The sequence below is a fragment of the Truncatella angustata genome (genome assembly GCF_020726525.1).
Source record: "Truncatella angustata strain MPI-SDFR-AT-0073 chromosome Unknown BKA67scaffold_9, whole genome shotgun sequence".
In the NCBI taxonomy this organism is placed as follows: Eukaryota; Fungi; Ascomycota; class Sordariomycetes; order Amphisphaeriales; family Sporocadaceae; genus Truncatella; species Truncatella angustata.
The window spans coordinates 1,723,005-1,746,534 of record NW_025763389.1 but is presented as its reverse complement, the minus strand read 5'-3'; the positions used below and the strand labels follow the sequence as shown (position 1 = coordinate 1,746,534).

At 49.0% G+C, this 23,530-nt stretch overlaps 8 protein-coding genes across 8 annotated transcripts; 5 read left to right on the top strand and 3 right to left on the bottom strand.

Annotated features, from left to right (window-relative positions):
* Window positions 1-843: 843 nt before the first annotated feature.
* Window positions 844-1,350, top strand: BKA67DRAFT_524716 (RNAse P Rpr2/Rpp21/SNM1 subunit domain-containing protein; the record flags this gene model as incomplete). The annotated part of the gene is made up of 1 exon (XM_046098603.1): window positions 844-1,350. One exon carries the CDS (start codon window positions 844-846, stop codon window positions 1,348-1,350), a length of 507 nt encoding a protein of 168 aa, XP_045953574.1.
* Window positions 1,351-2,189: 839 nt separating this feature from the next.
* BKA67DRAFT_540519 (uncharacterized protein) lies at window positions 2,190-2,614 on the top strand (the record flags this gene model as incomplete). Its single annotated transcript, XM_046100788.1, has 2 exons — window positions 2,190-2,301; window positions 2,337-2,614. The coding sequence occupies 2 exons, from the start codon at window positions 2,190-2,192 to the stop codon at window positions 2,612-2,614; spliced, it is 390 nt and encodes a 129-aa protein (XP_045953573.1).
* A 301-nt stretch (window positions 2,615-2,915) lies between these two features.
* Window positions 2,916-3,671, bottom strand: BKA67DRAFT_684571 (uncharacterized protein; the record flags this gene model as incomplete). Its single annotated transcript, XM_046108998.1, has 1 exon — window positions 2,916-3,671. Exon 1 carries the CDS (start codon window positions 3,633-3,635, stop codon window positions 2,916-2,918), a length of 720 nt encoding a protein of 239 aa, XP_045953572.1. The 5' UTR covers window positions 3,636-3,671.
* Window positions 3,672-4,323: 652 nt separating this feature from the next.
* Window positions 4,324-5,521, bottom strand: BKA67DRAFT_540517 (uncharacterized protein; the record flags this gene model as incomplete). The annotated part of the gene is made up of 4 exons (XM_046100787.1): window positions 4,324-4,500; window positions 4,700-4,927; window positions 4,976-5,352; window positions 5,419-5,521. 4 exons carry the CDS (start codon window positions 5,519-5,521, stop codon window positions 4,324-4,326), a joined length of 885 nt encoding a protein of 294 aa, XP_045953571.1.
* Window positions 5,522-6,078: 557 nt separating this feature from the next.
* BKA67DRAFT_540516 (uncharacterized protein) lies at window positions 6,079-6,555 on the bottom strand (the record flags this gene model as incomplete). Its single annotated transcript, XM_046100786.1, has 1 exon — window positions 6,079-6,555. The coding sequence occupies one exon, from the start codon at window positions 6,553-6,555 to the stop codon at window positions 6,079-6,081; it is 477 nt and encodes a 158-aa protein (XP_045953570.1).
* A 10,646-nt stretch (window positions 6,556-17,201) lies between these two features.
* BKA67DRAFT_524587 (ketopantoate reductase PanE/ApbA-domain-containing protein) lies at window positions 17,202-19,666 on the top strand (the record flags this gene model as incomplete). Its single annotated transcript, XM_046098585.1, has 3 exons — window positions 17,202-17,397; window positions 17,468-17,903; window positions 17,971-19,666. The coding sequence occupies 3 exons, from the start codon at window positions 17,202-17,204 to the stop codon at window positions 19,664-19,666; spliced, it is 2,328 nt and encodes a 775-aa protein (XP_045953569.1).
* Window positions 19,667-19,700: 34 nt separating this feature from the next.
* BKA67DRAFT_424980 (uncharacterized protein) lies at window positions 19,701-20,188 on the top strand. Its single transcript, XM_046096833.1, has one exon. It carries the CDS (start codon window positions 19,816-19,818, stop codon window positions 20,080-20,082), a length of 267 nt encoding a protein of 88 aa, XP_045953568.1. The 5' UTR covers window positions 19,701-19,815; the 3' UTR covers window positions 20,083-20,188.
* A 1,295-nt stretch (window positions 20,189-21,483) lies between these two features.
* On the top strand, window positions 21,484-21,931 carry BKA67DRAFT_663405 (DASH complex subunit Hsk3 like-domain-containing protein; the record flags this gene model as incomplete). The annotated part of the gene is made up of 3 exons (XM_046108178.1): window positions 21,484-21,576; window positions 21,681-21,802; window positions 21,874-21,931. 3 exons carry the CDS (start codon window positions 21,484-21,486, stop codon window positions 21,929-21,931), a joined length of 273 nt encoding a protein of 90 aa, XP_045953567.1.
* Window positions 21,932-23,530: the final 1,599 nt, after the last annotated feature.

The window sequence follows — 23,530 nt, the reverse complement described above, 5'->3', positions numbered from 1 at the left end:
AAACAACGGATTCGTAGGTGCGCGATTGATGAAGAAAGAAGTATTGAGCCGCGTGTGCCTTCCCGATGACCTTGTTGATGAACAATGAGGTCGAGGCTGAAGACGGTGGAATTGTTGAGCTGGGGGAAAAGGTCAATCTGACAAGAGCAGAGGACGAAACGGGTTCGAGCTTTTGCTTTTGCTTTTGATTTCAGGTGGACAGCAGCTGGGAGCTTGAGCCTTTCAACGGGGGGGGGGCGGCCTGAGTACGTAGCGCGCCTACTGTGGACTAGGACTAATACGAGAGGGAAAAGGCAGGCTGGCAGGCAAGTGTAATAACAAGCACTCAAGCGGGTGGCACGCACGGCTCCGTACTGTGTGATACGCTGCAGCGGAGAGGGCCACCCACGCAAAAGCTACCTACCTGCCCACTAACCTTAGAGGACAGAGAGCACCTGGCACTTGAGGAACGCCGCACGAGGCGAGGCAACACGGGGGCGCGTCTCGTTGTTCTGTGGAGCTAAGCCCACTGCGTCCGCTACTGTGTGTATGTATCTGGTCTACCTCTACAACATACAACACACGTACAGACTTGTGGGTCGCGCACTGCCCAACAGCTGATTTTCCCGCTTTTGCTTTGCAGGGCTATCTACGGGAGACACTGCCGGCCCTGTCTTCCCCGGATGCCTTTTTTTAGTATCTGCCATACTCGGTGCGCCTTCACGCCTCGTCCCTGTTGGTTCGGCCAAGTCACTCGTTTGCACACAATCACACATCGCCAATTGCCTGTCGTGACACGAATACTTGCGTTGCCGACCAGCTCATCCTCGAGTGTGCAGGCCGCACGCTGAGCAGCTTGTCGTGATGGGCAAGGTGAAGCAGCCAGGTAGCGTGCCAAACCGACATATTTATTCACGGATATCCTACCTCTACCAAGCAGCCTCTTATCTAGCCAGCACGAACACTCCCCTTGACCAAGCAGAGTCGCAAAATTCTCATGACAATGTTGAGCATGTTCAAAATGACCCAAATCGCCAGCAATCTCCAACCAAAGACACACACAAGCAAGCAATGTCCCGCCGCCTGCTCAACGAGATGCGAGCAACCTCACTGAAGACTCAAATCCGCATCTCTCCAGCCGTGAAACATACAGTATGCAAGTACTGTGACTCGCTTCTCATTGAAGGTGAGACCTGCAACTCCATCATTGAGAACAAAAGCAAAGGTGGAAAGAAACCGTGGGCAGATATCATGGTCATCACTTGCAATACATGCGGTCGTCTAGCACGTTTTCCCGCTCAAGCTTCACGACAAAAGAGACGTCCGGCAAGAGAACAGCTGCAGCGAGTCCAAGCTTTGAAGGATTCTTGACCGCAACCCGGTCAACCAATCAATGATGGCATCCAACTCCATGGGATGGGAATCAATGTTTTCTGGTCAAACTCGAATGCAATAACAGCATTCCTGCACCAACTTGTTGGCATTTACTTAACGCCGCTCAACCTTGTATGGTTTCAAAGAGTACCATACGTCAAACCCTATGCCCGCGGTAGACTAGCCGTTGCTGGTAGTACCAGTACTCAAGCATGATAATCCATCGCCCCTTGAACGCTAGATATACCGCTTCCCATTCGTCCGTAGGGAGGACCGTGAGCGAACTGTGCAGCAATGGCCCACTACCCAAGACCGCTATTATCATAGCACTGTTGACACAGTTAGAGGTCTTGCATTACACGCCCCAAGTTATTTCGGTTGTGGTCGACGCCACTTGGAACTCATTGCCAAGTACACAAAAGTGCTCTCCCTGCCACCATCAGTCGAAATCCAGCGCTGTGTCAAATACAACATCCGAACTCTCTCAGCAAACCTGGAGCGATTATGGTGCCCGCTACCAGCAAATATCCCACTCTTGTGTTCGTGGCTGCATAGCGGCAGGACATGTCGACCCTACGCTCCAGCTTGCTTCTTACCTGACTAAGAAAGGTTATGATAAGCTGTTTCTCAGTTCACCTGAGTATACAGAGCAGATTACGAAAGCCGGCAGGTGCTGTATGGTCTGATCTCGAGCCTATAGACATCTCAGAAATTACGCATGCTTCATTTTGCCGCGCTCAATGCCAAGATGTAGCTTCAGATCTTTGCCTATGCTTTTGAGAATATAATCCTGACCTCGCTGCCCAAGCGTATGGAACAGGTGTGTGAGGCTCTCTATGTCCTTCATGAGCGCAATTCTGAGAAGCCTGTCGTTCTCTTTTACGAGGCTAGCGCTGTTACAGTACGCAACCGGAATATCCGTCTTGCTGGCCGTAGGCAAGAATGCTGGTTCGTTGCACAGGGATCAATTGTGTTCCCACCAGAACCGATTCTACTCCCGTTCATTCGTGCTCTTGGGGACGGTTCAGATGTGCTCCCAGTCCTGCTTATTGGTCAGCGAGGCGGCAAGTTATCTTCTGGATTTCAGGGTCCTGAAAATACACGTGGCTTTGACTACTTCCCTCGCGACCATATCCTTCATAGTGCAGACCTATTCATATTCAATGCTGGCTATGGTGGAGCAGGTCACGTTATCGGGGATGGCGGGCCAATTGCCATGGTTGGCCACTCGTGGGGGAGGCAGAAGTCGCTGCACGAATAGATTATTCAGGGCTCGGATGCACAATCAAAAGGCCAAATCTTGGGATGCATGAAATCAGCTCTGTCGTGAGGGCTGTTTTCAATGACCCAAAGTATGAGGACACAGCGCTTGCACTACAGAAGGAATCACAAGATCTAGATCCCTTGGCTTCAATCACAAAGTATGTCCAGGACTTTTTTATTTAGAAATTTCATAGTATTATCCAAAATGTACGCTTAAAGAAGCGATCCGTCGCAAGCTTGGTGGTAATGTCTGTCAAAATATCCAGAATCAAGGCATTCTAGCATTTATATATGCCGCGTCACTCTGGGATAGCATTCAATCTACCCATATCACCATATTGAGCCAGTTCCTTATTGTAAGTATTCCGAGCTCCACCAGAATTCGCAGTCTCTTCGCACTCCCAACGAAAGTTCTGCTCAGCGAGCAAAAATTTTCGTTCTAGAAATATGACAGACCCGTGTCTTCCTCCATGTTTTCCCGGCGGTCCCAATCCGTCTCCATGCCTCAATTCATGCAAGAAACCACCTAGGGACTCCTTCCCATGTCCATGTGTCCAGAGGCTTGCGACGAAAGCCACAGCCCACCGATCCAGCAGTGCCTTGACCTGTAAGACAGCCTCCGCATGTTTCTTTGTGGAAAGCCCTGGTGGAAATTTGGCCAAACTGAGGGCGTCCTCAGCCAGGGTCATGAAGGCAGAAAAGGGAAGGGGCTCAGGTGATGTCGAGAGGCATGATGCAGCCTTCAGCATTCTGTCGATGATTCTCATCCGCCTTTTGTGATCTCGTGCTTGTTTTGCGGCTCGGAACATGTCTACAAGACGGACAACTACAGTCACGGGGAAGAGCTGAATGCGCCAGAGCTTATTCGTAACAGAAGCCCAGAGATCTCGCGCGATCGAACATTTGCCCAAGTTGGGCACAGACTTCGAGCAGAACATGGCCAGAGCAAAGGGCATGATAATTTGGGCATGTGTATTTGCATCCAAGCTTTTCTGGAGGAGAAAGATAACGAATGTCATGGCGATAGCGATACATATTTATACATTATCTCGTCCAACCTCCATGTGGGATGCGACAATGAAATAAGTATTTTGTTGGTGTGCTGATGTTAGTAGAGGCTTTGTGTCGTAAACAACATACTCATCACCGTTTCTCTCTTCTCCGGCGTTCTTACACTCCTCATATTCGTTGTTCAACCTGGTGTCCATGTCTTGCGCAGTATGGCTCGTCGTTATATTTCTGCCCCATGGACTCGTCCAAAGCGAAACGACCCTGTCAGGCCAAGAAGTTGTCGTCGTCCGACAACCAATTCAATAACCTGTTGGTTTAATATTTACAACCGCTGTCGCTCAAATTGACGCACTCGTCAGCGTTCATGCCCCAGATGAAGACGCGCACCCATGCTTGCAATGTGTTTTAGCATATGCCGCCGTATCGCAAAGAGCTGGCTTCGCTCCTCGTCGTTGATGACACGCTAATCGTGATTTCGTGTTGAATACATTTTCTTAGTTAATAGGTTCTGTTACGAACAGGAGCTGTCTAATCCGTAGTGCTGCGTAAACAACCCACGATAGGGTGCTAGTGGACGTATATATATACATAATCAGTGCTTGGACAATGCTTTGTACTTCAATCAACAATGCCACTGATTATTGTTGTCTTTATTATACTTGAAAACTCGCAGCCACCATTTTATGAAATAATATTTCAATGATATCTCAGGAGTGTGAAGACAAGAGTGTCTTTAGTCACTAGATCACTGCATATCAGAATGAGGAAAACCATATCTTGTTCCACGGTATGCGATTGATTGAAAGTCCCCTCATCGGTAGATTCAAACCACCACTGGAGTAGTGTTGAAATGTGAACCACTTTACTTTTTGGCTACATTGTTCAAGTAAAAAGAAAACAGTTAAACGGTAATAATAGCTTAGCAGAGTACGCAAATTGTTGTGTCTACTGCTTCCTTCTGTCAGTGCTCAGATACCAAGAATACTAAACATCTGGGTTTAATATGGTGACCGATTGAGTTTTACAATGCGTCTAATAACCTTTGTTTGTGTGCTCAATCTAATTCATATACCTGCGACGCCAATGCCCCCTTCTCACGTGCTATTCTCTCAAGACAGCAAAGTTCAGCCTTCCGGCCTTCTCGAGAGATACAACGTCCCTCAAACTCCTTGTCATACCGCCTGCACTTATCGAGGTCCAAATCCTCCGCAGCCAGGAGCTCGTCAAACCGCTGCTGCAAGTCTTCGTCAAGCTGATGCAGATCGGCCCCCTTTTCGTTATCCGGGTTTCCGATCGTTTCCTTCAGGACTTTATAGTCTCTGAATTCATGCTCCACCTGCAGACGTACATACTCATGCATCCTGACCATGGTCGTATCGTGAAACTCCTTGGCCAGTTCCCCTCTCCAGGCGCAATCTTTGGCTTCCTCTCCGCAGAGACCCGCCATCTGCTCTTGAAATTGAGTCTGAGGCTGCAAAAGACCCCGCTGGTCCCGAAGACATTTTTCGCTCCTCTTCTTGTATCTCTCCGCGTCCATGCTGTCGTTGTTGGCCTGTTCCCGGTTCCGCCAGTGGGCGAAGCGCAACTTACGGATGGGCTCGCAGGGCGACTCGTCGATCCACCTGTTGTCGGCGTTGATGACGAACAACGCCATCCCGTCTGGTGTTTGGGGTCCGCTTCCTACTCCGAGATGAAGGAGGCATTCCAACATGCGTCTGCGGGTTTCTATTAGACATGATTAGCTTCTTTTTTACTGCAAAAATGGCGACAGGGATGGTGGGTTCTTGTTACCGGCGCTATACTTGTCCCATATTGCTGCCCGGACAGCTTCGTCGTCCTGGTCCATCTTTTGTGGTGGTACCACCAGGCTCGGCTTTTCTTTATCGTCGGGCATACTTTTCTTATGAGGACTGACTCAGGGAAAGGTGAGAGCAGGAACAATTATGCTTTTTGAGAAGACGCCTCCATGATTGAAGAAATAGTATTCGTAATATGGGCTTGAACAATTACCAATGGTGTTTCAAATCTTCTTTGTGACTATCGGCGGAGTCTTTATCCTTTTCACCCAAAATAAAATGTGACATGTCAATCTGCGTTAAATAGATTTCTCCTTTACGAACCGGTACTAGGGTCGAGAAGCTGAGCTAGGTTTATAAGGTATCAACTCTGGGCTTTTGTGCCACAAGTTGCCATGAAAATCACAACCAGTGGCCAGGAGTTTGTTGGCCCAGTCGGCAGGTGTTTTACCACATTCAAGTGTGAGTTCACAGAATCAAGAGAAAAGTAGATCGCCAAATCACCAAATCTTGTGCTTTAGATATCATATGATTTATCTAGGTGTTGTATCGTGCTACCGTACCAAGGTATCAATGGCTATATGCTACTTTTCTCTCCACTCTCACACCTCTACTGCGACGCTAGAGGGTTTCTTAGGCGCGGCTGCCTACGTTTTCACATATGTGTAAGAATTAGTAGTACGAGTTCGTAAGACTGGTCTTTGGAAGCGTTGTCTTCTAGGCTATTGAAAGACTCTACCGCATCGCCGATGATTGTGTTGAGATCATGATCACTTTCGAATGGATAACCTAACAGTAATAGCATCGCATCAATGAACTTGTGATCATCCCAGTCCTCTCTGGTGTCCGCGCCAGAATCGCTAGAGTTATAGCTAGCCAATCCGAGTGCATTATGACTTCCACGTCGTCGAGATCGGTCGGTAGACCAAGGGGTCGAATTGCTTCCATTGTCCGAGGCCTGGTCAGAGCGGACATCTGGCTCGGTATCTGGGTCAAGTTCGCCATGCCTATCTCGAAAGGGATCAGGAAAGGGGTCGAATAACAAGCTAGCGCCACTTTCCTCGGTTGGGGGATCATCCACTTCCCTCAGAATCCTGTCAAAATCCACCCCACTGAGTGGATAGGATGCCATCACGGAAGGCGATACTATGCTATGACCACGCGACTTGATTTCATGGGGCGAGACGGGTCCATCAGGCTGAGAACCCTGACTAGTTTGTTCTGGGTATTAGTCGGGACAGTCCTCACGAACAGCTCTACCCACTGCTTCTGAAACCAAGAGACATCGGGCAAAGGGTAATAATTTGGTTCACTGACACTAAGTCCGGAATCACCGTTTGTCGGTGCGGCTGCAAATAGCATAATGTCACGCCAGGTGCTATCTAGGTCTGAATGTCGCAGATCTTTGCGTGACCACAGTGTATCAAGGGCCTGGTCGATGAATCGTCCTTCCATCGACGGATTGTACATCGAGAGTTGACAGTCCACGCACTGGCTCTTTGGGCTAGAGACACGGAAGACTTGTAGCATATGTCTAAAAGTAACCAAGGACTTGGACGAAGAGGACTGCTTTCGAACAAAACGCCAGTGGTGGACAGGCGTCTAGTCAGCATCATCGCGTTGCCCGTCTCCCGAGGACTGGCAGCATGCGTTTTGCAGACGATATCGTTCCCCACGAGGATAAGAATTTGCTGAAGCGCAATGGATCTCTCGACACGACATATTTCAGTGGTTACAATGGCTCACATAATCGTTTACTCGAGCGTCTCCAGAGCATGGACGTTCGTGCCTATAATTTTGCACAGCCTAGGTAGAACATCTGGCGACGCTCAAGCGCCTGAAAGAACAGAGTCTGTTTGAACAGGAGGGGTAGGTTGCAGGCAAATAATACCACATGCTCGAAAGATCCAAGGACGATGAAGACGATCTAGCAAAGGCCCAAATGGATGGATGAGGCGCGTGTATTCCAAAAGCGGCAAGGCACTTCCCTCGAGATCCTCAAGCACACAGATACTCGTATTGCCGACTAACACAGTGGTTTACGCCATGCGTACTCGCAGAATTTGTCGTACCTTCAGGTGGACGAGCAGGTACAATGCGAAAAAAGAAAAAAGAAGAGGAGAAAAAAAAAAGGCAAATGGCTAAGCTGGGGATTGAACCCAACGTACGGAAAATCTCAAAGATATTTTGCCTAGGGAGCTACCTCAAAGAACAGCTACGTGTTTACCGCTACGCCGTTCCGCCCATTTGGACTTCAGTAGGACGCTGAAAGAATATCGAGTTCTTTCCCTCTAAGTAGCTAACCTTCAAGTTCCTTTGCGAGAACAATGTGTGAGCCCTCCACAAAGCTATCTGTTTTCCAACTAATTAATCACAAGCGACATATCTTCGAAAACGGAGTACTGAAGAATGTCCACTCTGGGTCCATCGCTAAAATATTCTATACCATCCGGTGCAGCAGGTCCTATTTATGGTTCTTTAGGCAGTCTCATATATATTCCTATCTACAATTAAAGTCCGAAAGAACGTCCAGTCAATTCTATACTAAGGAGGAATGCATTCATGTCAGACCTAGCGCGACAGTCAATGAGAAGGATGTAATCGTGCTATTGCTTCTCTAAGTACAACGGCTGCAACGTAGCTTTGAACGACGTCCCTGTCACTGTGAGCAATACATTAATTATACGCGCTTTCTATTAAGCCCCAATGACTAAAGTTTGTTTAATTAAGGATATGTCAAGGTGCGAACAATGAAGGGCCGAAGGGTGTTCGGTCCGAAAGTCTGACAGAGGAGACTTCCTAAACTGGACAGTTGGACGAGTGAGCTAAGATCACGATGAGTATCTGTCGAGCAAGAAGAAGCCCTACTAGTCCGACTCGAAAGCGCTTCAATGCTATTTGCCCGGCCAATTCATGAAGTGTACTTACTGCTCGCTTACAAGGGCATTAACTTGTGCCAGTTTCATTGCCCATAAACAGCAGTACTCGGCATGCCACGTTGACATTTTATTTGACATAATAACCTGCAAGCGCTCTAGAGTATATGACTGGCGAGACCAGAAAAGGAGAAAGGCTGTGTAAATGCCTACCTCGCCAGGTTTACTTTGCGAAGACAGAAAAGTACTACATGCCCAAGGCTTCTTAGCCAGTATGTTACATGGTTCGTGATGTTCCTGAAGTTTCATCCCTGTGAAATTGAAAATATGCTGACCTAGCAATCGGATGCCAACACCATGGAAACCAACCAGACGCTATCACTTGTTTGAGCATATTGCTGTCATTACAAGTCACCGGAAGAGTAGGCCCCTGCTATAGTAGTGGTTGTTCCATATGCCACGGGTTATTGGAAAGCCAACAACAACCAACAAAATTCAAGATCCCATCCGAAGCATGATCACGCGATTACTGACACCTCTAATGCCCATGAAAGGGGGAGTTGTTCGCCTACATACAAATTTCCCAGGAGAGACCAAGTCCAGGTCCAAGGAGGCTTTAAAATTGACCCTCTGAGAACTTCTTAACGTTTACACGCCTGCATGCGGCATCTCAATATCCCTTGTCTCAACATGGAAAATGAGATCTGCGCACTATCAGTCTCCTGTCATGCGGACACATATCGAGCCGAGAGACACACTCCTGATCTTTTGTTCGCATGTCAGTGGCGATAGTTAAGAATGGCAATTGCACCTGCCAGTCATTTTGAAATCAACATATGATCGTGGGAGGTTGTGTTGCACAGCCTCGCAAACATGCTTAGGAGCCAATTGAGAAACAATGTGCTCTTTGTGCTATGCCCGAGGCCTCGGCAGCGTAAGGTGATGGAGAAATGATAACCTGTGGAGTGTGTGCCATTGAGTACCCACGACCCCAGTGGAATTTGATGAGGAGAGTCATGCAGGTTGTGAACGAATACGAACGATCTGCGACAGTATAGCTTTACCGGCATTTGCATGCAGGAGCTGAGTGTCAAAAGACGACAAAGATTCATGCTCACAGATATCCGCACATAGGGCTAGGGAGGCGAGTTTGGGTGACGCTCAGTGGCAAATGCCTGCCGGTACCTCAAATTAGCATACTATAGTCCCGCACAGCTCAAAGATCTGCAGGTACCGTAAAACAGGTTTTCCTAAGAATTATGCACCGGTCGACAAAAACAACAGTTGGTGAAAGGCTTGGCATCGCTTTTATCGTTCGGCGGTGTACATAGTTCTGTCGTGGCAGATTTGGGTAGGCCCACCCCTTACGATTGTTGCCGCAATGATCTGGCAGCTCCTATGATCCATACGGAGCAGCTGATGATCGATTGACCACTTATAATAACCAGCCGCTCATTTAGGATAGCTTGTCAGTTGCGCTTGCGGTTCTGGAAAACTCCGAACCGCCCAGATCATCTCGTGAGCTCACCAATTGCCGTCCCAAGATGCAAATAAAACAAGGATCGAAATACAGATTCTTAAACTTCCGGATCTAGCAAGACAGGTTATGCAAAAGGCGGGTAGGTATCCAGGCAAATTTCTAGATGGTACAATTGATTTCATCGACGCCCAGATCATAACTGGGCATTGCCCAACAAAGGCAGTATTAACTAGTTAGCAATCAATGAATTTGGGCTTAGACAAGGAATCTAAACCTTGCCTGACGCCGCAAGCGAACAGGTCAGTGCCATCCCCAGATGCAGGGCTGAAGAGAATAGTAGCTACCCTTGATGTCGGAAATCAATCATAGAGGAGCAATTGAGATTTTGGATAACGATCTTCCTAGCATACTTCACCACGCACCAGGCGTTCGGACAAAAATCTGACCAGTCAGTATCCAAAGAAGCATTACAAATGGATGGCGTTCGTTGCGAGGGGGATGGACTGCTAGAGCCGCGCGGAGAGTTATGGCCGCCCCTGTCAGATGCTTGATAAGGTACCCTTGGGTCTATTTGTATGGGATGACAATCGTAGAAGTCTGGTTTGCACATATTGAAACGAATGTTGCCAGGTTGAAGATACCTGGTCCCTGTGATATCAGCGTGAAGTGGCATGCCAACTGGCACGAAAATTTCATACACGTGAGAGAAAAAGCCATAATACGTTCTATATAGATTCATCCGTTGTATTGATGGCTTTTTAGAGTCGCATCGGACAGCCAAGCGAGTTGACAGGTGATGTTGAACCAGATCTTTGTTTCAAGCGGAAGGCAGTCTGATCCAGTCACCTGTCAATCAGATCGCTGTGCTAGGGAGATGGTAATTCGATGATATGCATTGCAAACCATGGGAAAATGGAGTAGAGTGGGCCTGGCCTATTCGATCCTGCGGCCAGGCCAACGTTTTGCAATGTTCGCGCTCAAGGACGACTCTCGGGTGTTCAGCGATTCGTCTGAAGGATCTCCACATCCTTATCCGGCTACGACCATGCCCAGATTGAACGACGACATGGGTTTTTGGAAATATTGGATGACAGCGCGCATTGAAACCCGCGCTTCTCTATTTGTGATTCCCCGAGCACCCGTGCGAGGCACATGCAGATGGCGTCCATTAAGGGGATTAGGGAGAAAGGGAAAATAGAGTCCGACCCATGTTCGAGTGGGAAAGTAAAAGTCGAAGCCGAAGTTTCCGAATCAGAAGAGCGTCTTCAGTGCTGAATGCTGCGCCTCTGCATCTGAACCCGGGACGACCTATACGACAATCAATTTATATGCTGCTAGCCAATACTGTCCATCCATGATTGGTATGACCTTGCCAACGGCATGTAGTCGATATCTACTAAGATCGTGTGCAATCCAGCGGGTGAATGTGAAAAAGTTGATTCGTGAACATTGAAATCTCGGCGAGCATGGAAACGTTCTACGACGTTGGGCTGGACGGTTCAGTGTGGTCATTTTTCGGGATGTTTACCGACTGCCGCTGCCCTTGAAAGAATGAAGCATGGAACGTGCAGCCCTGTAACATGGATACTAGGAGCATGCAGACGCTGCACAAGCTCTGCTGCGGTTTCTAGTTAAGTGCAATGTGCATACGGACGATCGCGAGACAAACTTGCCTGTTTATGACCTTAGATACGTTTTGATATCAGAGAGTTTGTGGTCTTGAGAAGAGACCCAGCTACGACTGAGTTTGTTCTCAGAGGCATAGCTTTAACCTCAGCACAGCACGTGAGCCTTACCTCCCAGCCCTCTTGTGGGTCGAAGGTCGAGGAGAAGCTGACGATCAAGAAGAGATTGCGCGGATGGGCATCGCGTCTGCCCCACCAAGAAACCATTTTAGCAACGACCCGATTGTGGAGTTGCCAGGACACCACGATTTCCTGGCACATCATTTCTTGGCACCTGCTGTCGTGCGAAGTTCTCGATGTCTCAATATCGACCCATTGACAGCTCAAGTTATCATCCGCAAAGAGTACTGCTTCTCAGTTACTCATCGGGCAAAGATTCCCATTGGATTTTGCTCCCGACCTCACCTCATCTGGCTGGATGAATCGCATGTCTATCTCTGCTGGCGGAAAGAAGAACAGGACAAATCCGTGCTTGTAACGTCATCGCCTCGAAATTTTCCAATGGCTTTAGCGGCTGAAGCTGCCAGGGGAACATGAGATTGAAAGCACGGTCCAGTTTTCTAGGTTGGAACTAGCCCAGTACTGATTTGTCCAGCCCTTGGGTTACTACCGCCGCCAACGGTCGGCTTGGATTTCCAGATTTCGATTTCCGGTCCCAAGTGAAGGCGTTCAAGCAGTTAGACCAGGGATAGGAGCTCTATTAAGGGAAGCCAGCAGGGTCTGTAAATATATATCCCTGCACTTGGACTTTTAGAGCTTGCGTCCCCCCGACCTAGCTAGTCTGGGAGTTGCCCTACTGCCTAAATCAAAGATGCTGGGCTCGCTGGGTCGGCGTCGGTCAGTTATGAAAGGCCATTGCTGTAGTGCGGATAGTCGGGCTTACGGTGTTTAACCCTTTCAATGCCCGAAGTTTGTCAGCATCCTGCAAATTTGAGTATCGCTATCACACTGTTAATTTCCCCTTCCAAGTTTTGGTGCCGTCATGATACCTGTTCCTGCCTTTGGCCTTGAACGCCACGGACCTCTGATTGGACGGCCCATCTCGGCCAGTCGAACACTGCAACCTCACCTGCAGCTCCATTCCTCCAAATTTTGACATGATCTGTAGCCCTCGCGAATACGCCGAGACGAAGCAGCTTCGATAGGAGTATCGCGTGCTGACGCCGAGTGACATTGCACTGCCGTAGCAACGCGACCGTGTTGATAAGCCTCTCATCGTCCAACAAAGAGTGGGCAGATGGAGAAATGGAGCGTTGTTAGTAGTTGAACGCGTGTTTCATCACGCTATTGCGCTGCGAGGCGGGACCAGTTTTCGAACTAGAACACTGGTGTTTTCTTCAGTAAGAAACAAATAATGGTTCATGGGAATTCCGCTCGAGAGTCCAACGTCAAGACGATGCTGTTGTTGTAAGTCTCTAGTTCATTTCTCTCGTGTATTGCGTTGGCTAAAAAGCCTGCAGCCACGACATGTAGAAATTCCGGTATAGTACAATAACATTTAGATTTAAGGTGTAAGCTATGCAGAGCGGAAACCGTTGAACTTGGAAAGTTGACGGTCGGGATGTGCCAGACGCGCAAGGATGAGTCAAAACGGTTTCGCTGCCCGTTTCTCCAAGCTGTAATATCAGGTTCAAGTATAACTATCGGATACATTGTCGAGAATTAACCAAAACCTTTCCCACCGAACAAATCACAAGATCATGGCCAGTTTGGAAGCACTCACACATGCAACAATGTTTCTGGTTAAACCCTTTTACAGAGCTACACTTTATTTCTCAAGCTGTAGATCTGCAGATCATCCGTCTTGGAAACATTGATCGTCTCGACCTGATTGCATCTATAACTCTGTGCGCCATTACTTGCTGTTTGCAATATCGCTACGACTTTCACCATACCATATCTTTCTCTTAACACTGCCCCACTATTTTCAAGGATGTGGGTATTCTATGTCGCAATAGTGAGAAGAGAGTCCTTTCCATTCCTAAATTTTTGTTATTATTATTTTTAGGTATTACTGTAGCGCCAGGTTACTTTATTACGACGGAGATAATGGAATGAGTAGTTCCCCAGCTTTCCTTAACGGTCATATTGCAAAAGGAGGATCAGCGTCTTATTTGGATAGGCTTTCTCCTCTGCTCCTTCGGCTAGATAGTCGGGCCACACAGCCCCCCAAGCCCCGGACCAACCACGTCAACCAGCCAAGCCAGCGTATCCTCACTGGGCTGTGACGTAAGTAAGCCCCATTGTTCGTACTCGAACGCGTCTTTCTGTGGAATGGACACGGTTGAGCATGTATTGAGAAATCTCGAAGGCAGTAAGATAGTAGGTAACTCAAAAGAGGTATGCCTTATGATTTTTCTCCCTTCTTCTTATGTTTCTCTTAATCTTTTGTGATCACAGCGCTGTGGGTATGAGCTACTGCAAAGAACCACTACCCTAGCAGCTTCTTCCAGAGTATTTAGACGTGAATAACAAGTCGTAATGTAGCTTCATCTTCAACAAGAAAATAAAAACCAATTGGACAGAGCCAATCGTGTCTCAGATCTCAAGCGTTGCATATCTGCTGCAGAGGGGCGAAGGGAAAAAGAAAAGTAGTTCAAAAGTCAAAATGACACCGATGTGCAAATGCGGTAACCTCCATTGTGAATTTTGAATCGGAAGCTAAGTTTTACAGTAATAATAAGAATGGGAGAGAAACAGCATTCTAGTGTCTTTTCCTTTTGAGGAACTTGGAACCTGCGATTTCGTCCCTAATCGAGTCTAGCCGTCGGTGATGGGCGGGCCTAAAACCTCACTGGATGTCCGTAGGCTTCTGCTCCGTACCTTAATTAATCGGAACTTAATCAGGTGCTGACTTGTGTACCTGAATACCTGAACTACTCTCAAGGAAGAGACGCGGAATGAAAGCTCGCGGCGTCAAGCTGTACTTGGCCGTTGCAATCCATACTTTCAAGACATCCAACCTGAAAGCAACAAGGAAACCTACAATGTTCCCAACCAGCAATGAGCAAGCTAAGGGGAACGATATGATGATGGCTCAGCGCTGGCGCCGTAGATTCATCATACATAAGTTGACTGCGTAATAGCTGGGCAGTCCGTTTATTTTTTCCTTCTTCTTGTCGGGTTCCTTTCGTCGTGGAGCCTGAGCCGAACGAAAGGGGGCCCGCATGAATCCTTGCTAGCAGTATCTGCAATTATCCCAGTTGAATGGGTGCTTGTCTCGAAAAACGCCCCTCCCGCAACATATGACTGCAAGTACCTTACTTTACATTGGAATAGGCTGCAGTCTACAGCCTTGGAGGGGGTACAGCAGGCCGTGTCCATTTTTTGAAGGAATCATCATTGAATTGCAGCAATGGCAGCATTAGCCTTTGCTTGGAAATACGAGCATCCAAGGGTCGATATCCGGATACCCCTTATAGGTCGAGATGCTGCGTGCGGCATGTAGCACCAAGCTGCGCCGCTTTCCTGGTACTTGAATTAACGCTGTGTATACTGTGTAGAGTAGGTTGCGCTGGCTAGTCACAGTACTGTACTGTGCTGTTGTCGTTGTCGTTGTTGTTGTTGTTGTTATTGTATCCGTATAGTACCCCATACGCACATTTGTCTGCTGTCCTGCCCTGGCACCTGGATCTTGTCTCAAAGTAAGTCGGTTGCATAGACTGTGTAGCTGGAGACTGGAGACTGGAGACTGGAGACTTTGTTTTTGGCTGATGTCTCCTGGCTCCTGGCTTGTGTATGTATGTACACACTGGATTGGACCTCAAAAGCTTTACCCCCTTGAGCTGCCCTCCACCACGATTTGCCTGCGCTGGCGCTACTTGACGCTACCGGGGGGGGTTGCTGGCCAGGCTGGTTCAGCCTACCACCTCCGTCATCTACGTTGCCCGCTACCCTACCTTAACCTGTCCACTGCTGGGAACCGTCGTTCCACCACTTTTTCTTTGTTGTCGAGTACTTCCTATTGCCCAGTAGTTTCTCCGTACATACACTACAGTCCAAGTATCCGTAGAACATAACATAATCGGCCAGAGCTCCTTCCACGGACCAAACTCAACTCTCTCCACCCTCTTTACACAACAGTCGTCGTCGTGGTCCGCTCGCTTGCTCACTCGCTCACTCGCCATCGAATTTTTTCTTTCTTTCGTTTTACTTCTCGTTTTGTTTTGTCCCCCCTCCCCTACTACCGCTTGGGCAATCGAGAAGCCTACAAACAGTCTGACGAGGAGGACCTGGGACCAGAGATCTTCTGAAGTACGGGATAACTTTTTATTCAACCTACGGCCCTTCGCTAGCTTCCTGTTGGACTACCTTTCGATAGTACGACCGGCCCCTAATCCCACCAGACGCAGACGCGCCAAATAGAGCTCAGTAGTGTGTACTGCCTGTACCTTCTTTCGTACCAATCCAATTACACCCGAAACCCATCCAATCCATCCGTACACCACGCCAAAGCAGCCCCAAAGCATCCATCCTGTCAGTCATCGAACCGGACCTCTTCTTTCACGCACTCCACCCAGACGCTCGTTGTGTTCCTCATTTTGTTTTTGGCGGCTCTTCCCAATTTCCCTGCCATCCGATGCTGGCCTGGAACTTTGACAGAAGAGAAAGACACCATAAGGCAGCAGCAGTACTTCAGCTGGCCGTTGGATGACGAAATAGCCAAAATCAGAGTACAGAGCACAGAGTCCATAGCCCATTGTCACTTTTTTTTTTTGGGCCTCTTCCCTTCCGGGTTTTTGGTTTGATCTAACGCCACCAAAAGGAAAAGCCCCATCACCACCACTCGTTCGATACCTACGGCGGCGCCCAATGGGATTTTAGACTTCAGCAAGACACTACTTTCTTATCATATCCTATCGACCGGACGGAGGTATCAGCAATTGACCTCCTTTGGCAACCAGATAGGCAGCGATTGAGATCTGATCATCTTGCTTGCAAGAGGAGAAGCGGTGCTTAATATCCCATTTCGACGAAAACAAGAACCAGGGAATCAGGGATCTTCGGAGTGAGACAGTCATTGAGGAGTAACCGCAGCGCATCACTCCCGCATCTGTCGGTACGTGCCACTGCCTTGATCTGCGGCCACATCGAGTGGAACAGGGCTACATTGCCTTCATTCCGACACATCTCGCAGAGTACACAGAGTACACAACACTACATTGTCCCCAACGCAAAGAAGCCGCTTGCCCATCAACAGGCATCTAATTTCGACCTCGACGGTCCACAGCCATCATGGCACCCTCGACACCAAGACTGAGAGTCCTCTCAGGTAAGCTCAATTTCCCGCCAAGTTGTTTCGAGCAGGAGCAGCAGCACTTGCACGCGCCATCATAGCTACAGTTACGCCTACCGCTGCCGCTACCGCTGCTGCTGCTGCTGCTAATCCCAATCCTTCTAAGCGCCCATCCTGTCCTTCACTTTACCTTGCGGCACTGGTATTGGCATTCCTTTTACCTGGGCAGGCTATCTTGTATACTTTCCCCCGGTTCAGTCATACATCAGCTCATGCGCCTTGTCTTTGTTCCCCTACCCTTGGTACTACCGTCGGAGAGAAAACGCGAACCACTGTCGTCTCCTAACTTTCGGCACCTCCCATCTCTGTTATATGACTTGTCCCTAGCCCCCATACTCACTTCTGAACTACCATATACCTTTCTTTGCTTGACCTTCGACTAGAGCTCCTCTTGGGAGTGAGGTCCCGGCGCATGCCTCGTGCCAATTGTTGTACATCGCCATGGGAAACCCGGAGCTAATTCGAGTTTGCACAGTTGGAGGTAATGCCGTTTCTGCATTCCTCTCATGGAGACTGCAGGCCACCAACGCCTGCGACGTAACGTTAGTCTGGAAAACAGGTTTCGATGCTGTATCTCAATATGGCATATCGTTCAAGTCTGCGTCATTTGGTAACGAGCGCTTCAAGCCTCGGCATGGTACGTTCACCCTTGACTGCTGGGAGTTGTCCCACGGATCCTGTTGCTAATTGCCTTGTCCCCCGTTCAGTTGTTCGAGCGCCAGAAGAAGCCGGCGTAAATAACAACGACGGCCCCTTTGATTATGTCATTTTGTGTATCAAGGCTCTCCCAGACGTCTACGACATCGCATCTGTCATCGATTCGGTGGTAACACCTCAGCACACCTGCATTCTCATTAACACGACACACACCTTGGGCATAGAAGCGCTCATTGAAGAACGATTCCCGACCAACGTTGTACTATCGCTCGTCTCAAACGCCGAGATCAGTCAGTTGGGCAACAGCGAGTTCGAGCACAAAGGTTCTACTGAAATCTGGGTCGGTCCCGCGAACAAGAACAGCAATATTCCCTTGGCAATCCAGGAAGACATGGCTCAAGCCCTAGCCATGACTTTAAGTACCGGACGCGTCGACTGCAAAGTATCGCCCAACATTCGGCAACAGCAGTTCGAGCGTGTCATTGGGTATGTCTTCTTCCCAAAAGTTTTGTCTTGTTTTAATTAGCAACCGAGATAAACTGACTTCATCTAGTCCAATCGCATTCCACCCTGCGAGCGTGGTGTTCGAGACCTCCTCGCACTCGGCTCTTCTGGAGAAGACAGGCGTCAGACAACTTGTGTCCGATGTCATCGATGAGCTGATGGAGCTCGCAGCTACGCAGGGCTGCGCCCTGAATGCTGATTTCAAGGACAACGCAATCAAGGAACAATGCCGATCACAGGAGACGAGCATCATGTGGCAAGATTACATTGCGCGGCGGCCAATGGAGGTCGAGACTTATCTCGGCTCACCGATCAAGCTCGCAAAAGCTGCCAACATCAAGCTTCCACGCATCGAAACTCTGTACGCCGTTTTCCATCACCTAAACATCATTAACCAGAGTCGGCCCAAGGAGACTAATGGTATGCCAACCGCAAATGGCTCGCCCTCGGCGCCTATGCCAGGCCCTCGAATGTCGTCTAATGGACCCCCGTCGCGTGTTATTTCCAATGGGTTTCCCAACGGTAACGGGATGGGTAGAGCAGGCCCAGGGCCGAGACCGAGGAACTCGTCAACGGCCACGTTGAACGGCCCGCCCCCAGGGATGCGAGGACCTCCTCGTGCAGGCCCTCCCGGTGGATACCGCGGTCCCTCGAATGGCTACGGACCGCAAGCACGACAACCCTCAAGACGCGGTTCTATGGACGAGACAGATCTAGGCGAGTTCAGTCACCTAGTGCTGTATGATGACATCCCTGAGGGTGGCGACGGCAATTTCCCAGGCGATAATGTCGACCTTGACATCCGTGCCAAGGAGCTTCAGCTGCGACAGCGTGAACTTGCCCTTAGGGAACAGGAGATGCGCATGCGGCGAAATGGTCCTCCCGGACCGCCTGGCCCTCCCGGACCCCCCGGTCCTCGCAGACGGCCCCCTCCTCGTAATCCCGGCACGGTATATGATGACGATGATGAAGAGGGCGATTATTTCGACCCCGATGCTTTCGTCGCCCCTGCTGTTGACCCGGACCAAGTCGACATGATGAGCATGACCTCCAGGAAACACCGTATGAAGCCTCCTAGTCAGAATCAGATACGGAATGATCCTGAGAGCGTAGGTGCATCCGGCTCCGCCACTGCTCGCAATAGCAGATGGGGTCGCCCGTCATTTGGAAGAAACCGTTCCAGCCAGCAAATGATGAATTCGGTTCCATCACTGCACAGCAACATTCTGGATGACCCCCTTATGGGGTACTCCTCAAACCGCTATGGTAACGTTGACCGTGGACAGATGCATATGAATGCCGGATCTAGGGCAAACTCATTGACTGCTCAGCATCTTGAACAGCTCGGTGGACCTGGCAGCATGGGCGGTCCTTACCCCAGGCGTGCTAGTCAATCGCCCGGTAACCCATACAGCCCGTCTATTCGTGGGGGCAACGGACGACCATCACCACCGAGCGGCCTTGGCGGACCTGGAGGGCACAGCCGCCCTTCGCCTCCCAACGGCGTACGTCAGCCAGTCCCAAAATATCCTCCGGGACAAGGAAACTCAGTCGCACCGCAGGAGGTGGAACAACGGGCCGGGGTGAGCTCCCTTCAACCACCTAGAGTCAAAAACGTACGCAGTCTGACCGGCAGTGCGAGCGCCAGCGCGGGGAGTGGTGATTCCACAAACTTAGAATCTGAACCCTCTGCGCATAGTAGCCAGAGCAGTCTTGGCCCACAGGCACCCATCGGGGTTCAGTGAACAGCGAGCCACGTCTAAGCTTTTCGTCGTTTGCTTCTGGCACCACCATATACGAATGCCGTCCGGCTGCTGATTTGACAGCAACAGCGTAAACGCACTTCCCTGGACCATTTCAGCAATCCGGAGTCGGTGCATACAACATACCAACCATGTATTCAATAAGGGTTAGAACGGAAACTTGGTTATCATTCTACAACATACACCTAATCTTAGTCGGCTTCAACATTGGAGGAACTCACGTACATAGCATTTGGGACGACGAGCAGCTATTATTCAGTTCTGGTAATATTGCATTGGGTTGCGGGTGTCTTCTTTTCTTTTTCTCAACACATACACGAACTCTCCTTACATTGCCCGACTTCCGACACGGGATTCCGACTCCCTCTCATTGGGACACCTGTTCCCAGGACCTCTGAATCCAGACTAAGGCGCGGTATACCCTGCGTTGCGTTGCTAAGCAGGCACTCTGTAAACTTTGACCAGCTTTGCATTACTGCCAGGGTTATATACAAGTCGATGACGAATTTCCTTGAACTCGTGCCTAGCCCATTTCAAAGAAAGTTCTTCTCGTCTGAGAAGTCAACGGTTTTGAAGGCAGCGCACACCTTTACGAAATAGACGGGGAACTCAGCTCTTTGACGACTTTGTACTGATCGTACGTGCCACGCATTTCGGTAGTGGAGATGGTGCACCTAGACGCATCAGCTCTATCACGGCAGCCGATCGGTGGAAAACAGTCCGAGCTCTTTTATGACAATCGCACATACAGGTCCGGCCAGGACCGCATTTTCCTTTCCTCACATCGATACTTCTGGGTCTAGTCTTAATATTTCTAAAAGCTGGCATATGGTGGGGTTTGCCATTGTGGGAGGAGAAGCGCGCAAGGATACTACGACTTTGGCAGAAGAGAAGACCGCAAGGATGTGGTTTCTGGGATGAAATTTGTGGTAGCCGGGCGCCGAAGGAATATAGACTACATAGGTGACAGGCAAGCAGGCAGGCTTTAATAGGGAGCCGCTTATTCGCGACAAATGACACAGGAATACAACAAGTGATGCTGAAGAACGAAAGACAAGAAGAAAATATCATTGTGATCTAGCGAACTGTCAACGTGATATCTGTCGTTGGTGTAGGATTGGCAACGTCAGACCTGTCATCGTGTTGTGTGACTGTGAGATGGCTTGGGAGAGGGCACAGCTCTTGCAGGAACCCAGTAGCTGTCACACCGATCGGTCATGGATCAAAGCCGACTCATGGTGTTTCAGTCTAAATTGTAGACGACCTGCACGCCCAAACTTTCTTCCAAATGTACCAAATAGACAAACCGTTGTAGGCAGTAGAATGTGGTCAGTAATTTCTGCTAGAACGGCCAGGAGTACTTGTAATAAGAAACATGGCTGTTGGGAATGGCGCTAGCGGTAGCGGTAAGTAGAGTCCCGGCATAAGCTCTAAGCCCCGCTTTCCCAACGTCAGGCCAACAATTCGATATTCTTGCTGTGTCTGTAGCTCGGGGGTTTCGAGGTCATGTATATGTCGCCAGTCAGCCAGAGTTTACAACGGGGCGGCTATCTGACACACAAATCTTCCACCAAACGAGAATCTTCAGGGTACAAGCACGGTCGGTCTTGACCTTTTCTACATGCGTCGATCTTTATTCCAATTCGATTTTTTTTGAGGGACGAGGAACACGAAATCCGAGGTCAACACCAAGTTTAACACTACGCACACCACATCCTGCGGACCAATTGAAGCAGGACAATATCATTCTCACCTCCCCTAATTTCTTAGAGAAGCAAACCCCGGTCCATAAATCAATCATGGCTACCAGGGGTCATGCGGCCAGCGGCTCTATTTCGAGACCCTCGATGGCACCCCAGACTTCGGGAGGCGTGGTCAAGGCGCGGCAGCTGGTGAGTAAACGAAGCGTCTCCTTTCTTTTTCAACACAAGGGAAAGAAAGACACGAACTGGGGAGAACTTTTTTGCTGACGGGATGAAAAAATGTATGATAAAAGGCGCATCTACATTCGCAGCTCGAACACTTATCTTCCAACCTCTCGGATACCGACAACTTGCTGCGCATGACCGCCGTTCAGGCTGAGGCTATGAGGGGTCTGGGTGCGTGGCATGGGGGCATGTGAGTTCTTCTGTTTCCTTTTCGTTTGTTTTTGCATTTGTTTCTTGAGAGTCGTACTGATGTATCGATAGGTTCATGGCTGCGAGTAGGGTGTTGGGTGAGGAGTCGGTCAAGGAGCAGCCTAAGTGATGATGCGCCGGACGCGGGGATGACTGCGATAACGCAAACTTTTAATAGCAACACGGACAGTTGGTGCAAAGCTTAGAATGCCATCTGGGAAATCTAGCAATCACCGAGTTATAACACTGCATTTTTGTTGCCATTGATACAGCTAGTGCAGCTTCATTGTATGCTTGATGCGCAATATTTCAGTTGATTTTGGATCATTCAAGAACTGCTCATAACCCCATTAGCTGATAAACCTTCCAACCAAGCACCACCCAGGCTGGAAATGGAATGATACTGCCTTACCCTGGATGGACAAGATAACTCGATTAAGTTTTACAAGGGGCTTAGATTTCTTGCATACATTAGCAAAAACAAGACAGTCGTGTTCTACCGACCCCGGAGATCAGGTGTTTGGAATATTTGGCTTGATTGTGAAAGAAATACTGACGGGATACTATGGACTTGACCCTAATTATTCACTATCTACTCTAAAAGTAGCGGTGGGTATCTGTGGTCACTTGTTGCTAAATTTGCAGGGCCCAGTAGTATTGTTTTAGGCAACGAAGCTGCCTGCGGGTATCACATATTCATCTTGGGTTCCGGCGATATTGTCATCTTCGCTGCGGGAAAAGAATCTGCTGGACGGAATAGACCTGTGGAACCCGCGGGAGCACCTACAAGATACCATATCGCACCATAACTCCGCCGAATTGAGATTTCGAGCAGCGTCAAAAAGGCATGGTGAATCGAGTTTCATCCTCCGAGAGATGGCCGTGGCGTTACTTCGGAACTATCATCTGGCTTGATCGCATCAATTCATGCACATGCCGGTGCAGTGTCTATTTGGCTCATCCATTTACTAGATTCGAGTGATGGTTTGTCTCTCATGTCGAAACAACGACCAAAGGTTGCATTTCTTCCCTTTCACGAAATCCGCGCTCACAGGTCCGGCCTACTGCAACGGAGGTTCAACAGACTGGATATCACAAGTTGGAGTGACCAAGGTGGAAAATACAATAGTGGAGAACATTCATATCACTTCGTCCCCTCGCTTCTATGGAAAAGTTGACAACTATGCCTAGATGCACACAGAACCCACTGTAGCCGGCAAAAAGGCGTTGTATTGTCTGGCTGGTGAGCTGTCTCATGGTTCGAGGTTCTGATTGGTTTCGACTCAATCATACTTCGATCAGGACACCACACCGATGACGCCCTCCTGGAACTCGATCGTTACGGGGGTTCAGCGAGGACCGGAATGGGCGCTTATAAGGCACCCATCGCAAGCCACCCGCACCCGCCGTTATTTCGTGAGTGATAATATCGAATTTTTGAGCAAGGAGTGCTTAATAATACAACCAAATGTCGCGAAGTACTCGAGCAAACCGTTAGTTTATCATAGCGGTGCGACGATGCCTCTGTACAGTCATTTTTGGGAGACCAGGTGAAGTGTACGCTCACTTCTGCTGCCGCGCTTGTCGCTATACACCAACACACAAGAAATGCTAGTCCAGGGCCCCTAAAGGCGTTATAAGAAACTATCACGCTCTGTAAACTATAAAACTTAAAGCAATTTGTTTATTTTATAAAATTAACAAATAAACTTATTATATAGTTATAACG